This window comes from Nelumbo nucifera, chromosome 1, assembly GCF_055504915.1.
Source record: "Nelumbo nucifera cultivar China Antique chromosome 1, China Antique-T2T, whole genome shotgun sequence".
NCBI lineage: Eukaryota > Viridiplantae > Streptophyta > Magnoliopsida > Proteales > Nelumbonaceae > Nelumbo > Nelumbo nucifera.
Genome location: NC_142649.1, coordinates 20980423 through 20994194, shown reverse-complemented (window position 1 = coordinate 20994194; position 13772 = coordinate 20980423). Strand labels below are relative to the sequence as shown.

The following is a 13772-nucleotide window of genomic DNA, read 5'->3' as shown; positions in this document are numbered from 1 at the left end:
TCCATAATCTGGGTCCCGGGAACGACAAGTTTGATGCCCGTTCTCTCAAGTGCATCTTCCTTGGCTATTCTCGGACCCAGAAAGGGTATAGGTGTTACCATCCTGGTTCTCGACGGTCCTTTGTGTGTGTTGATGTCAGTTTCTTTGAGTCTACTCCATTCTTTTTGGGGTCTGGTGATGCTTCTTCCTCCTCATCACCTCCTCCTCTTCCACTTCCCGTTGTCGATACTCCTCCCTTTGTTCCAGTCGTGACCAAATCCTTGCCTACGGTGCCACCACCTGTTGAACACCCACCTATCCGTCATGTGTATACACATCGCCCACGTGCACCAGCTACTACTCCTCCGGCTACATCTCCGTCGACGGATCCGGCACCAGACCCCCACTTAGCATCTGAGATTGATCTACCCATTGCTTTGCGGAAAGGTAAACATACTTGCACCCTTCATCCCATTTCTAATTATGTTTCTCTTACTCACCTTTCCGCTTCCCATCGCCAGTTTGTTACCTTGTTATCATCAGTTATTGTTCCTAAAAATGTCTAGGAAGCCCTTGCCTCTCCAGGGTGGTGCCGTGCCATGGAAGAAGAACTCTCAGCCCTTCATCATAATCATACTTGGGATCTCACTGCTCTTCCTCCTGGGAAGCAAGCTATTGGTTGTAAGTGGGTTTATACGGTTAAGTATCTGCCTTATGGTAGTGTTGAACGCCTGAAAGCGTGATTATTTGCAAAAGGGTACCCAAACATATGGCATTGACTACATAGAGACCTTCTCACCGGTTGCTAAGATAGGGTCAGTTCGTATTGTGATCTCTCTTGCAGCCATGTATGAGTGGCCACTATATCAGCTTGATATCAAGAATGCCTTTTTGCATGGTGACTTACTCGAGGAGGTCTACATGGAGCAACCTCCAGTGTTTGTTGCTCAGGGGGAGGATGGTAAGGTGTGCAGACTAAGGAAGGCTATATATGGGCTTAAACAGTCTCCTCGAGCATGGTTTGGTAGGTTCAGTGAGGTGGTAAAGAAGTTTGGCATGAAACAGTGCAAAGTTGACCATTTTGTATTTAGTCATGACTCTCCGGGAGGAAAAATACTATTGGTGGTGTATGTAGATGATATTGTTATTACTGGGAATGATAGCATTGGTATTGACAGGCTGAAGACTTACCTGCAGGATCACTTTCAGACAAAGGATCTGGGTAAACTGAAATACTTCTTGGGGATAGAGGTAGCGAAATCCAAGTATGGGATTAACCTGTGCCAGAGGAAGTATGTGCTTGATTTGCTGGAAGAAACAGACTTGTTGGGTGCCAAAACAGTTGAAACACCCATGGACACAAATACCAAGCTAAGCAATGATATGGGTGAAGTGTTTGAAGACCCTAGCAGATACCGACGACTTGTGGGCAAACTGAACTACCTAACCATTACCAGACCAGACATCTCATTTGCAGTTAGTGTGGTAAGCCAGTTCATGCAAAAACCTTTGATTCCTCATTGGAATGCGGTTCTGAGAATTGTGAAGTATCTAAAAGGGGCCTCGGGTCGCGGTCTGATATACAAGAGTGGGGGAAAACTTGAAATAGAAGGGTATTCTGATGCTGATTGGGCCGGTTCTATGTCTGATAGGCGGTCTACTATAGGCTATTGCACGTTTCTGGGAGGTAACCTGGTGACATGGAAAAATAAGAAGCAGACGGTTGTGGCAAGAAGCAGTGCAGAAGCAGAATATAGGGCTATGGCGCATACCACTTGTGAATTAGTGTGGCTAAGGAACCTTCTATAGGAAGTAGGGTACAACATTAACACTCCAATGAAACTCTATTGTGATAATCAGGCTGCAGTTCATATCTCCTCTAATCCAGTGTTTCATGAAAGAACCAAGCACATTGAGGTTAACTGTCACTTTGTGAGGGAGAAGGTGCTGAATGGAGAGCTAGACACTACACATGTTAATACAGGAAATCAGTGGGCTGACTTATTTACAAAAGGCTTGAGTCGGGGAAGAGTGGACTACATATGTATATATACTCCCAGCTTGAGGGGGAGTGTTAGCGTAGGGGTATTTCTATCTTTATACCTTGATTGATGTTTCTGATCTGTAATGTTGTGTTGAAACATGTGCTCTTAACTTAAGTAAGGGCACATTGGTCTTTTCAGTTATGTTTTAATAATAGTATAAATACTGACTGGCCGACTGGGAGAAGTTAAGTTGACTCTTTCAGTTCGAACCAGAATTCTCTCTTCTCTCTTTCTCTCTTTCTCTCTTTCTTTATCACTCTTTCTTCTTCTACATAAATGAACTCAGTCAGGCCGAACTCTAAGGCAGACCTGAATAATATCAACAGCAAACCCTATTGTTGGGCCGAACTGTCTCGACTTTGTTTCTCTCTGCTCTAGGGTTTGAAAGTAATCTTGCGGCAAGCCCTAGTGTTAGACTGAACCTTGCGATCTACCTAGAGCTGTCCTCAAGTTTATTGTTAGCATTGATCAGATTCTAGGGTTTCTTATTAACCCTACTGCAAGTCTATCTATACGGTACTGATTGGATTGTGCAACTGAATTGTTTACTTTAAGGACCGATTAAAACCCTAACTCTGCCAAGCATATCAGACCTACTTCTAAGTTGTTTTTCAGAGTCTTTTGGGGTTTTCGAACTCTCTTAAGGGGTTAGAGCTCTACGGACAGCTACTGTTGTGTTGGCTAGTTGGTTTCAGATCAGAGTTATCCCAGTTTTGTGCACATACACTGTGAATACAGATCAGGCCTATACTGTTTTTTGATTGTGATTGGTAGTCCAAGTGCTGTTTTGAGACTTGACAGAAATGGAGTTTAAAAATCGAGCAGAAGGCAGCTTTGGGAACATCAGTTATGGTAGTGTTTCTAAGATGGGTGGTCAGATTACAACCGTAAAGTTTGATGGATCAAACTATTTGGAATGGGCCCAATCAACCGTGATGGCTATTGGGGGAAGAGGTAAATTAGGGTACCTCTTGGGAGATATGAAAGAACCCCCCAAGGGAGACCCGACGTATACTAAGTGGATCCAAGAAAACTACTTGGTTATGACATGGCTGTGTAATTCTATGCAGCCTCATATTAGCCGAAATTACTTGTGGGCAAAGACAGTTAAGGAGATATGGGATGTTATGAAAGAAACTTATTCCCAACCCCTTAATGTTGCCAGAGCATATGAATTGAAATGTGAAGTGAAAAATCTTAAACAAGGAGAGAGACCAATTTTAGTATATTTCTCTACCTTGCAGTCCCTGTGGCGTGAGATTGATCACTTAGAGACTCTTGAGTGGGAGAGTCCCAAAGATGCACAGATATATAGAAAGCAGGTTGAGACAAACCGGGTATTTGAGTTTTTGGCAGGCCTAAATTCGGAGTATGATATTGTGCGGCAACAGATTTTGACTAGAGACAGTGTGACTCTCTCTCAGGCATACTCATTCGTACATAGTGAAGAGACCAGAAGGAAAGTTATGATGCAACCTCAGCCCCCCACACCAGCCTTTGTAGCGGTCACACCCAAATCAGGGGGTGATTCAGAGAAGGACAGGGGGAAAGAAGACAAGAAGGATGTGGTATGTGAACATTGTAAGAAGCCCAAACATACAAAAGAAACATGTTGGGAACTGCATCCTCACTTGGTTCCTGCGAAGTTGAGAAGCAAGAAGGGCACTGCTCATGTGGTCGTGAACACTGATTCGGCATCCTCATCTGGCACAAAAGGAACATCTTTAGAAACCTTAGCTGCAGTTCGGGCTTCCCTAATACAGTTAGAAAAGGAAGTTGGAAATTCAGCTCAGCCACCGCAGTCACCATCAACCCCTGCCACATCTGCCTTCGCACATTCAGGTACTCAAGCTTCAGCCTACCATGCCTCAACTCCAGGTACTACTGAACCTTGTTGGGTAATAGATTCAGGTGCATCCGATCACATGACTAGCTTGCCTTCACTGTTTACCACTTACCATTTGTCTTATGGTAGGGATAAAGTATCAATTGCTGATGGCTCCCTGGTTCCTATTTCTGGGAAGGGTGACATCAAGTTATCAGATACTATCTCCCTGTCATCTGTCTTGCATGTTCCTAAGCTTGATACTAACCTTCTTTCAGTCAGTAGTATTACCAAGCATATGAACTGCTCAGTAACCTTCTTCCCTGACCGATGTGTTTTTCAAGACTTGGAGACGAAGAAGGTGATTGGGACTGGCCATGAGACGAATGGAATCTATCTGCTCGGGGAGAGGTTCCATCAAGAAGAGTCAGTAGAGAAGATGTCTTTTGTTTCTCAGAGTGTGAGTCCGGTTATGCTTTGGCATAACCGATTAGGTCATTTGTCCTTTCGGTCTCTAAAGAGTCTGTTTCCAGCTTTATTTGAGTCTATTGAGTTGTCCCATTTGTAGTGTGAAAGTTGTGAGTTTGCTAAGCATTATAGAAAGCCTTATTTATTGAGTAATAAAAGGAGTGATAACTTTTTTGATATTGTGCATACTGACGTTTAGGGGCCTTATCACATCCCTTCCATGGGTGGGTACAGATATTTCTTGTTAATTATTGATGACCATACCCGTTTTTCTTGGATTTATCTCATGCGTTCACGAGATGAGGTACCTGCCCTGACCCAAAACTTTCACCAAATGATCCTAACCCAATTTGATGCCAAGATCAAAGTTCTCAGATCTGATAACGCAAAGGAATACTTTGCTAAACCATTGACATCTTATCTTCTTCATCATGGGGTTATCCACCAGAGCTCTTGCCCTCATACACCTCAGTAGAATGGAGTTGCCGAAAGGAAGAATAGGCACATCTTGGAAGTGGCTAGAAGTCTCATGTTTACTTCCAATGTTCCTATCCGCTTCTGGGGTGATGCTATCCTCACGGCGGTATATCTTATTAATCGGGTTCTTTCCCGGGTCCTTGATATGAGATCTCCTTTTTCTCTTCTACACCCACGTGAGAACTTGTTTTCTATTCCCCTTAAAACATTCGGTTGTACATGCTTTGTTCAGCTTCTCAGACCCCATCACTCTAAGTTCGAACCCAAAGCCTCCAAATGCATTTTCCTTGGTTATGCACAAACTCAAAAGGGTTATTGCTGCTATGATCCTGTCTCAGGGAGGAAGTTTGTCTCCATGGATGTCACATTCTTTGAGGAGACACCCTATTATCCTCGGGTTTCTCCTCAGGGGGAGAGCAGTGAGAGTAGGGGTTTGAGTCCTTGTCTTCAGGGGGAGAACAATGGGAGTGGGGTAGTTCCTTTACCTATTCCATTGGGTGATGAGAGCTGCAATGGTGAGGGCGGTCAGAGGGATCAGGAGTTGAGGGGGAGCTGCAATGGTGAGGGTGATCAGAGGGATCAGGAGTTGAGGGTCTATCACAGGCGGTGTAGGCAGGTTGACCCCGATCATCAGCAGTCCAGGCCAGCTCCAATCTCATCTGCAGCTCCAGGTCCAGGTATTATAGTCCCAGGGCCCACAGAGACTTCCTCTATTGTTGCCATTTCACCCACTGTATTTCCCATTTTTTATCCTATGATCGTCTATCTCCTACCTACAGGTCCTACCTTAGTTCCATTTCCAATGTCCCTATTCCAAGAACAGTGCAAGAAGCCCTATCCGTCCCGGAATGGAAAGATGCAATGCAGGTTGAGATGGATGCCCTGTTGAAAAATAACATCTGGGAGGTAGTTGATCTGCCCAAAGGAAAGAAACCAATTGGATGCAGATGGGTATTTACTGTAAAGCATAATGCAGATGGATCCATTGAGAGGTATAAAGCTCGGTTAGTTGCAAGAGGGTTTACACAGACTTATGGCATAGATTACTTGGAGACCTTTGCCCCGGTAGACAAGATGACCACTATTCGACTCCTATTATCCCTTGCAGCAAATCACACTTGGCCTTTATACCAAATGGACGTGAAAAATGCTTTTTTGAATGGAGATCTGCAGGAAGAGGTTTACATGCGTTTGCCTCCTGGATTCTATGATGCAGAAACAGGTAAGAAGGTCTGCCGGCTAAACAAGGCTTTGTATGGTTTGAAACAGTCACCTAGGGCTTGGTTCGATAGATTCAGACTAGCCCTTGTGAAGTTTGGTTATGTACAGGACCAGTCAGATCATACTCTATTCATCAAAAGGGTGGAGTCCTCCTTGACACTACTGGCAGTATATGTTGATGATATTGTGGTCACAGGGAATGATAGCCATGAGATTGAGTCCCTTAAACAGCTCCTTCATCAAGAATTTGAGATGAAAGACCATGGTGTACTCCGATATTTTTTGGGTATTGAGATTGCTAGATCCAAACAGGGGATCTTTATCTCTCAGAGGAAATATGTCCTAGACTTGTTGGCAGAAACTGGAAAGTTATGTGTCAAGCCTGCAGATACACCAATTGAACAGAACCACAGGATTAGTGCAGAGAGTGGAGAGCTTCTTGAAGACAAAGTTATGTTCCAGCGATTGGTAGGAAAGCTCCTATATCTCTGCCTCACTCGGCCAGATATTACTTATGTTGTTAGTGTTGTCAGCCAATACATGCATTCTCCTAGAACCACACATCTTCTTGCGGCAGAAAGAATTTTAACCTACTTGAAGAGATGCCCGGGTAGGGGTATACTGTTCAAGAACAACAACCGCATGAAGGTGGAGGTCTATACGGATGCCGATTGGGCTGGGAGTGTTGATGACAGAAGGTCTACCTCAGGATATTGTGCCCTTGTGGGAGAAAACCTTGTCTCCTGGAGAAGTAAGAAACAAAGTGTTGTTTCCTGGTCTAGTGCTGAAGCAGAATACAGGTCCTTGGCCAACGGAGTGGCTGAAATCCTATGGCAAAGATCTCTACTTGAGGAGTTGGGTATTGAGTATGAGAAGCCCCTGATGCTATATTGTGATAATCAAGCAGCCATTAATATAGCACATAATCCAGTGCAGCATGACAGAACCAAACACATTGAAGTTGACCGCCATTTTGTACGAGAGAGGGTCTCATCTCAAGAAGTATGCCTCCCTTACATCACATCCAGTATGCAACTAGCAGACATCCTCACTAAAGTCGTATCAAGAAAGAAGCTAGAAGCGGATCTATCCAAGTTGGGAATGATGAACATTTACTCCCAACTTGAGGGGGAGTGTAGAGAACACTGATGTGGACCCCATAGCTGTGGTCCCACTCTGTCCGTAGGGTAGAATGTATCTAGTCATAGCTGATGGTCAATCTGTTATTCTGTTATTCTAGTTGTTATTTACTTTTCAGTTTTATATTGTTATGTGTTATGATGTAAACACCAAGGGCAGATGTGTCTTTTCATGTAACTAGCATAACATATAAATATTAAAGTGAAGTGGCGGCGGCAGAACATTGAGATTCTGTCCTTCCTTTCAAAGCCTGTGTTCTACTGCTCTCTCACTACTCTTTCTCCTCTTTCTTCTTCACTTTCTCTTCTTTTCGAACCTGAAGTTTCTTAGTGATCAAGACTGATAGCAGTCTTGAACACCTACACCGCCAATACAAAATAGGGTGAAGTTGAACTTTGATGGAAGTTCTATAGGCAACCCAGGGCCCTCAAGTATAGGGGGTGTTTTCAGAGATGGAGAAGACAGAATTTTAGCATTGTTCTCTGGCCCAAAAGGAGTGGGTGACTCTTTGAGAGCAGAAGTCATGGCATTACTACAAGGTGTAAGATACACTAAGCGGTTGGGACTACAACAAGTCAAAATAAAAGGGGATTCGCAGTTGGTAATTGGATGGTTGGATTCAGGTAGTATGGGAGCATGGACACATAGACAATTGTTAAGGGCAATTGTCAGCCTAACAAGGGAGATTGGTGCTTGCTTTAACTGGACAAGAAGATCAGCTAATGGACTAGTGAATACCTTAGCAAAACAAGGGACTGTTAGGGGGAATATGTTTTGGGTAGTATTGTAATTCAGTGTTGTGGTTCAACCCCTTTACTAGGGGTTGAAAGTTGTATTTTGAAAATTCATTAATGAAGTTACAGTTTCCAATAAAAAAACAATAATCTTGAATAGTTTTAGTAGTTACTCAATTATTTCCAGTAGCTAATAGAATCATAAAGAATAATTTACCACAATCCATACTGATTGGCCATTTACCTAGAGTAAAAGTACTAATTTTACACAAACTAGATTTCAGATTACGACCACCTCCTTTTTCCATTCTTCTTATGTTTCTAGCTTTCTCATATCTCCAAACATATTTTTTTCTATTCTTCTATCCCTACCATTACTCACAGGCTAAACCATAAGCATCTTCTAAATCTTGGGAACAGTTGAAACAACATATAACATTATTGTCAGACAAGAAGTCTATTGAGTTGCTGAAGTCTTGGATCTTGGAAGTTGGTGAGTTTGAATCAGAAATGGAAAAGCTTCTGGAGCATTATTCCATCTATGGTTAGTTCGGTAATCTGGAGAGAAAGAAATCAGAGGGTGTTTGAAAATAGGAGTGAGGAGTTGTTACATCAGGCCGTGACGACTACATATTCTTGGTTATCAGCTAGAGACTTGTTTAGGAGAATTCCACACTATGATTTTTTCAATTTTGGTACTATATTTACTTGATGCAAAGAACATTTTGGGATTATACTTTGTGATTGGGGAGATTATCAGTTTTTTATAGCTCTCCTTGCTGATGTATAGTTTCTGGCTGTACATGATTTTACTGGATCTAATATATAATAATACCTTACCTTTTACTCAAAAAATTACAAAAAAAAATACTCTTTGATGTCCATAAATATCATTGCCTAATACAAGTTAAAAGTCCTTTCAACCAGAATGTAAAAATATACAAGATACCTCTTTAGCCTCTTCCATGAGCTCATGACCCAACTTCTTCAACAATAGTACAGTTTTTGGCGTTGATTTCCACAAGAGCATCTGCTGCTGGGTACTGGGATGAGTGAAGGCCAAGGAGGATTCTGTTACTTTCTCCCGGGTACAAGAAAATCCATCTGTGCGGACTAAGAACATTTCTGCTTTCTTTCTTGATTGCACTCTTACAACACCAGTTGTAGAAGCACACATATTCCCCTCAACAATCTCCGTGTCATCACTAACTGAAGCTGTGGTGGCTTTGCCATTGCCCATTTGATCCTCCCTAACATCTGTTGATGTAAGATTACTTTCCAAGTTGTTCTCCCAGTTCACTTTAATAGCTGTGGATGTAACATTCCTTTCTAGGTTATCACTTGCACTGGTGTAAGTTTTGTTCTCAATCCCATCATGCCTTCCCACTTTAGCAGATACATTCACATTTGGAGAAATAGAAATAGATGTATCACCATCCAGATAAACACCATTGCTAGAAGAATTTTTTGGCTCTAAATATGAAATTTTATTATGAAATGTCCCTCTTGAATTTCCTTCCTTTTCCAGCTCTGATATATAGGAAGTCTCGCTAATTTCACTTTTCTGATCTATCTTTGCACATGACTCTCTGGAGACTGGTGATGACCTTGATCCAATCCCTTCATAATCTAAAAAAGTGGGAGGTGAGATCTTCCTTCTTTCCAAAAACCTAGACATCTCAGATCTGGAGAAAACATCACAGGTTGGGATCTGAGACTTTAACGGATCAATTTTCCTCCAGAAGCTTTCAGTAGATCCTACCTTATCTCTAGAGACAGTAGCCACTTGTGTTGGTGTAGTATCTTCGGAAAAGATAAGGTCTTTACAGGTACCATTGTCACAATTGTCCTTGTTCTCCTGGGACAAAGAAACTATTTCACAAGATATTTCATTGGAACTGTTGGTGCCACTCAAGCTCTCGAGAAGTGAACCATTTGTATTTTCTAGAGGTATATTTTCTTTTACTTCTGATGATTTCTGTGGGTCTGCCTTTCTTTCTTTACTTTTTAACACATTTTCATTGGAAATGCTTGGGTGGTTCATGACAGACTGGGAATGAGATCGGACCATGTACTGCCTCCATCTTGAGACCATAGCGGAAGTCCTCCAAACTCCTTCCTGGCTATGTAGATATAGTGGCTTTTTATTGACATCAGAAACGAAAGATGCAAATTTCTCCACCTGCTCCACTGAAGGTGCAGTCCCAACCTCAACTGGTAATTTTACCACTTCAATTTTCCCCTGCAAGATGGCATTTTCAAGAACCTTTTGATAGAAATCATCCTTGACTATTTCTGCTCTAAGATCTACAATAGTTTTGTATCCATTCTCTATTAACCACTTCAAACCTTCATCTGTTACTTGGCCACCCTTCCAGAAAGCTATTTCAGAATCTTTGGATGCCAAATCTTCTTTTGTAGTGGATAAATAAACAGGTCTCCAGTTTGCAAACACTGTCTGGCAGGGATAATCATCCCTACGAGGAAAACCAATATCGTAACAAACATTCTTTAACCTCTGCATTTTCCTCCATATATCAACACTTCTGCTGTCAGATGGTGCCAAATAGCTCTCAAGGGCAATGTGCAAACTTTCACTACACCTTTTCATCTCACCTCTAAAAGTGGCAAGTGGTGGAAGATTATCTTCCAAGAAATTTACATCTGCAACTTGAAAGGACTTCATGGAAGCAGACCTCCCAGAAAGAACTTCTGCCCTTCCTTTGTTCAGAAGAGCCACCATGCAGCCAAGCACTGCTACTAACTTATCTTCCAACAATGATTTCTCCCCTGAGGGGAGGTCATATGAAACAGTACACTCTCCAGTCAATGGATTGCATAATGTGTCCATTATAGAAATGTGAAGCTGCTCAGCAGCTCTGAAAATTCTACAATATGCCTCAACTTCTGCAATGTCCCCAGGAATAGGACCAATCCAAGAAAACTGGGATAAATCTTGAGACTGTAAGGTCTTTTAACCCAAAATTCAAAAAAAAAAAAAAAAAAAGAAGAAAAAGAAAAAACCTGTGTTAGTCCTGGAGAAGATAATGCTCCTTAAAAAGCATCTATCAACATGGAGAAAGATAAGTGGTACATTTATCTGCTATACCAAAACTAAAGGCAAAAGGCGTTCAAAAACCAATACACAAATAAGTTAACCAGAAAGATTCAGGGAATAAATAGATGCCTCTGCTGATACATAAGGGTATTAGGAATAAAACGGAAAAACAAGCATTCTATCGCTTAATAAAATAGCAACAGAAAATGCAAGAGAATAATAACACAATTATTTTATTACTATGACACTGTTACTTCACCCAAATTGTGCAAAAATAATTTTCACCACACAAAACCCAAGGGTTCATATTTTACTATTGACTCACTTAGGATTGATTCATAAGATGATTACAAATAAATGGACCTTTGTGCTACTGGAAGTTGAACTGCCTATAATTCAATGGTTTGAAGGATCAATCTTCCCATTTGATTAGAATTCCAATTATAAGAGATGGGAGTTTTCTAGCTACCAACTTCACGTCTAATTGAGTAACCGACACGACCAAAACTCTGTGTGTGTGTGCGTGTGTTAAATACTTGATCTTCCTACTATTGGTCCTCAAATCTACTTATCAAAAGAAGAAAAGTCAATACGATAAGCAAGGAAGAAGTTCCGAATCATCACCTCAGTGTCCAAGCCGATATGCAACGAAAAGGAGCTAGAGAACCCAGCTGGGGCGACGAAATTAAGCCCAAACCCGTCCTTTCTATGTGAAAGAAACCCAAATCCGACGACTCTGCTTTCCCTGCTGAACCCAGAGAAGAGAGGAAGCTTTAACGGGCAACCTTTCCCTACGCCAGCAGTAGCAAACCGGTTCATGTCGAAGACGAGGAAGCACCCAAGCTGGTGAGGTTGATGGAAACAACAACATCCCATCACCACCATCTTCGTATTTCTACTCCCTTCTAATACTTTCTCACGAACCCTGAAGAATCAGAAGAGACGGTAATGGCTGGTGGATCATTTCGCAGACACAGAGAGAGAGAGACAGAGAGAGAGAGAGAGAGAAGATGGTAACTGTTAAACTCACGAAAAGACGGCGCCTACAAGTAGATGTAGAGTTTCGCTTCGTTACGTGGAAATGGATCCGAATACGGTTTTTTCTCAATTGGGCCAGAGAAAACAAAAATTGAAACGTGGAAAGGAAATTGAGAGGACAGTACTGCCCTGAATTGACACAGAACAATCCATATATATGAGCCCAGATCTCCCGCTCACATAAACTCTGCCCAGTTGCACATGGAGAACATCTTGATGTTTTCAATTCATCAGAATAGTGTATTGTAAGTAGACGTGAGAAGAGATCTTGTGGGTAGGAGTTCTGGAGTCTGTACTGAGAGCTATCTTGTATAAATAGTGAGAATATACATTTGCTCCCCACTGCATATACTCTGGATCTCCTGCCTACGTCTCCCCCTACATAATATACTACATAGGAGGAAGAAATAATCTCCATATGTGACTGCGATGTTATATGGATAGACATAAGTAGAATTTGTGTGGGCTGGAGATCCGAACTCCTTAGTGCAAATGAAAGTTTGAGGAATCAAAATGTCACCATGCTAATTCTGTGTTCTATCCTTCTTTTCAACCTGAATTCGTTTGTTGGTATCTAGCGACTGTGGGCCTATGAGCGGCAGTATCAAAAGCACCGAGTTTACATAATTCTCAACCCAACCCGAGAAAGGGATGGGTAGAGCCAGCGGGTTTCCCTGGTGATCCGATTAATTGATATTTGGAAAGCAAGGCTTTTGTTCGTTTTGAACAATAGGCGAGTAGTACGTTGGGAAGTGACAGGTTTCAGTTGTGGATTCTTGTCATGGGGATAAAAAACTGGATAGATATCGATTTCTTGAGGATTTCTGTGGTGGGAGTTTAATTGACTTATTCGGTACTGGAGTGCTGCCATGACTCATGAAGGATATTAATATAGATAGATGTGGAACCGGATTCAGTCGGTGCAAAGTCCATTGAACATCTATTATAGCCTGGAAATATCTTCCCATAAAATAAACAACAGAAGAACAGAGATATTCGTGATGCAAGGTTGTAAAGGTTGTTCGAATGGGTCGGTCTTGATAGATATCTGCTAAGTAATGATTTGTTACTTCACATTATGGTTTTTAAAATCAACCCAGTGATCAAATCAGTCAGGGGTCCAGCTATCGGGTTGAATGGTTGGTCCATTTTGACAAAAAATTAAAAAAAAAAAGAAAAAATGGTCAAAACCATTCGAACAGTTTGAATAGTTAACCGACTGGTTCAACGGTTTTCTGACCAAAATCAACAGTTTTGGGGAAAAAAGCGGTTTTGGAGGAAACGGAACCAATCAAGTGACCAGTTTCTGGTTTTTCGGTCCGGTCCGGTTTCAAAAACCATGCTTCACACCACACCATATTATATGGTGGTGCTCGTCTTGGTCCTTTTCGGAGGGAGTTGGAATTGGACCCATTATCCAATGGGATCAGCTTCAATCAGTGCAAGACCGTTCGAACACCGTTGGAATAGCTTTTACAGTCTTACATTCGGATATCTTTGTACTTTTGTGCTTTATTTCATGAAGAGATATTCTCATGCAAAGCTATAAAGTTTGTTCGGGTCTTACACTGACTGAATCCGATTTTTCATCCAATGGGCGAGGCAGTTGGCATCATCAAATGGATTCCCATCCTGGGTTGGGACGTTTGACCCACAGGTCAGATATTACTGCAAGGCCCACACAATTTGACGGCCTCATGCCCACTTCTTCTTTCCAATGTTCCAACTACCATGGTTTTGAGTAGGGGTGCATGTTGGGCAGGCACAACCCAAGCCGGACCAGGCCT

At 42.0% G+C, this 13772-nt stretch overlaps 1 protein-coding gene across 3 annotated transcripts in view; it reads right to left on the bottom strand.

Moving 5' to 3' along the window:
• The window catches only part of NADK2 (NAD kinase 2), a 47329-nt gene extending 35357 nt beyond the window's left edge, over positions 1–11972 (bottom strand). For all 3 annotated transcript variants that reach the window (XM_010270757.3, XM_010270759.3, XM_010270758.3), the window contains exons 1-2: positions 11572–11972; positions 8839–10860 (exon numbers count right to left, since the gene is read on the bottom strand). In XM_010270757.3, the coding sequence (XP_010269059.1) occupies positions 8839–10860; positions 11572–11832 (2283 nt within the window). In that variant the 5' untranslated portion in view covers positions 11833–11972. The remainder of the gene's footprint in view (positions 1–8838; positions 10861–11571) is intronic.
• Positions 11973–13772: the final 1800 nt, after the last annotated feature.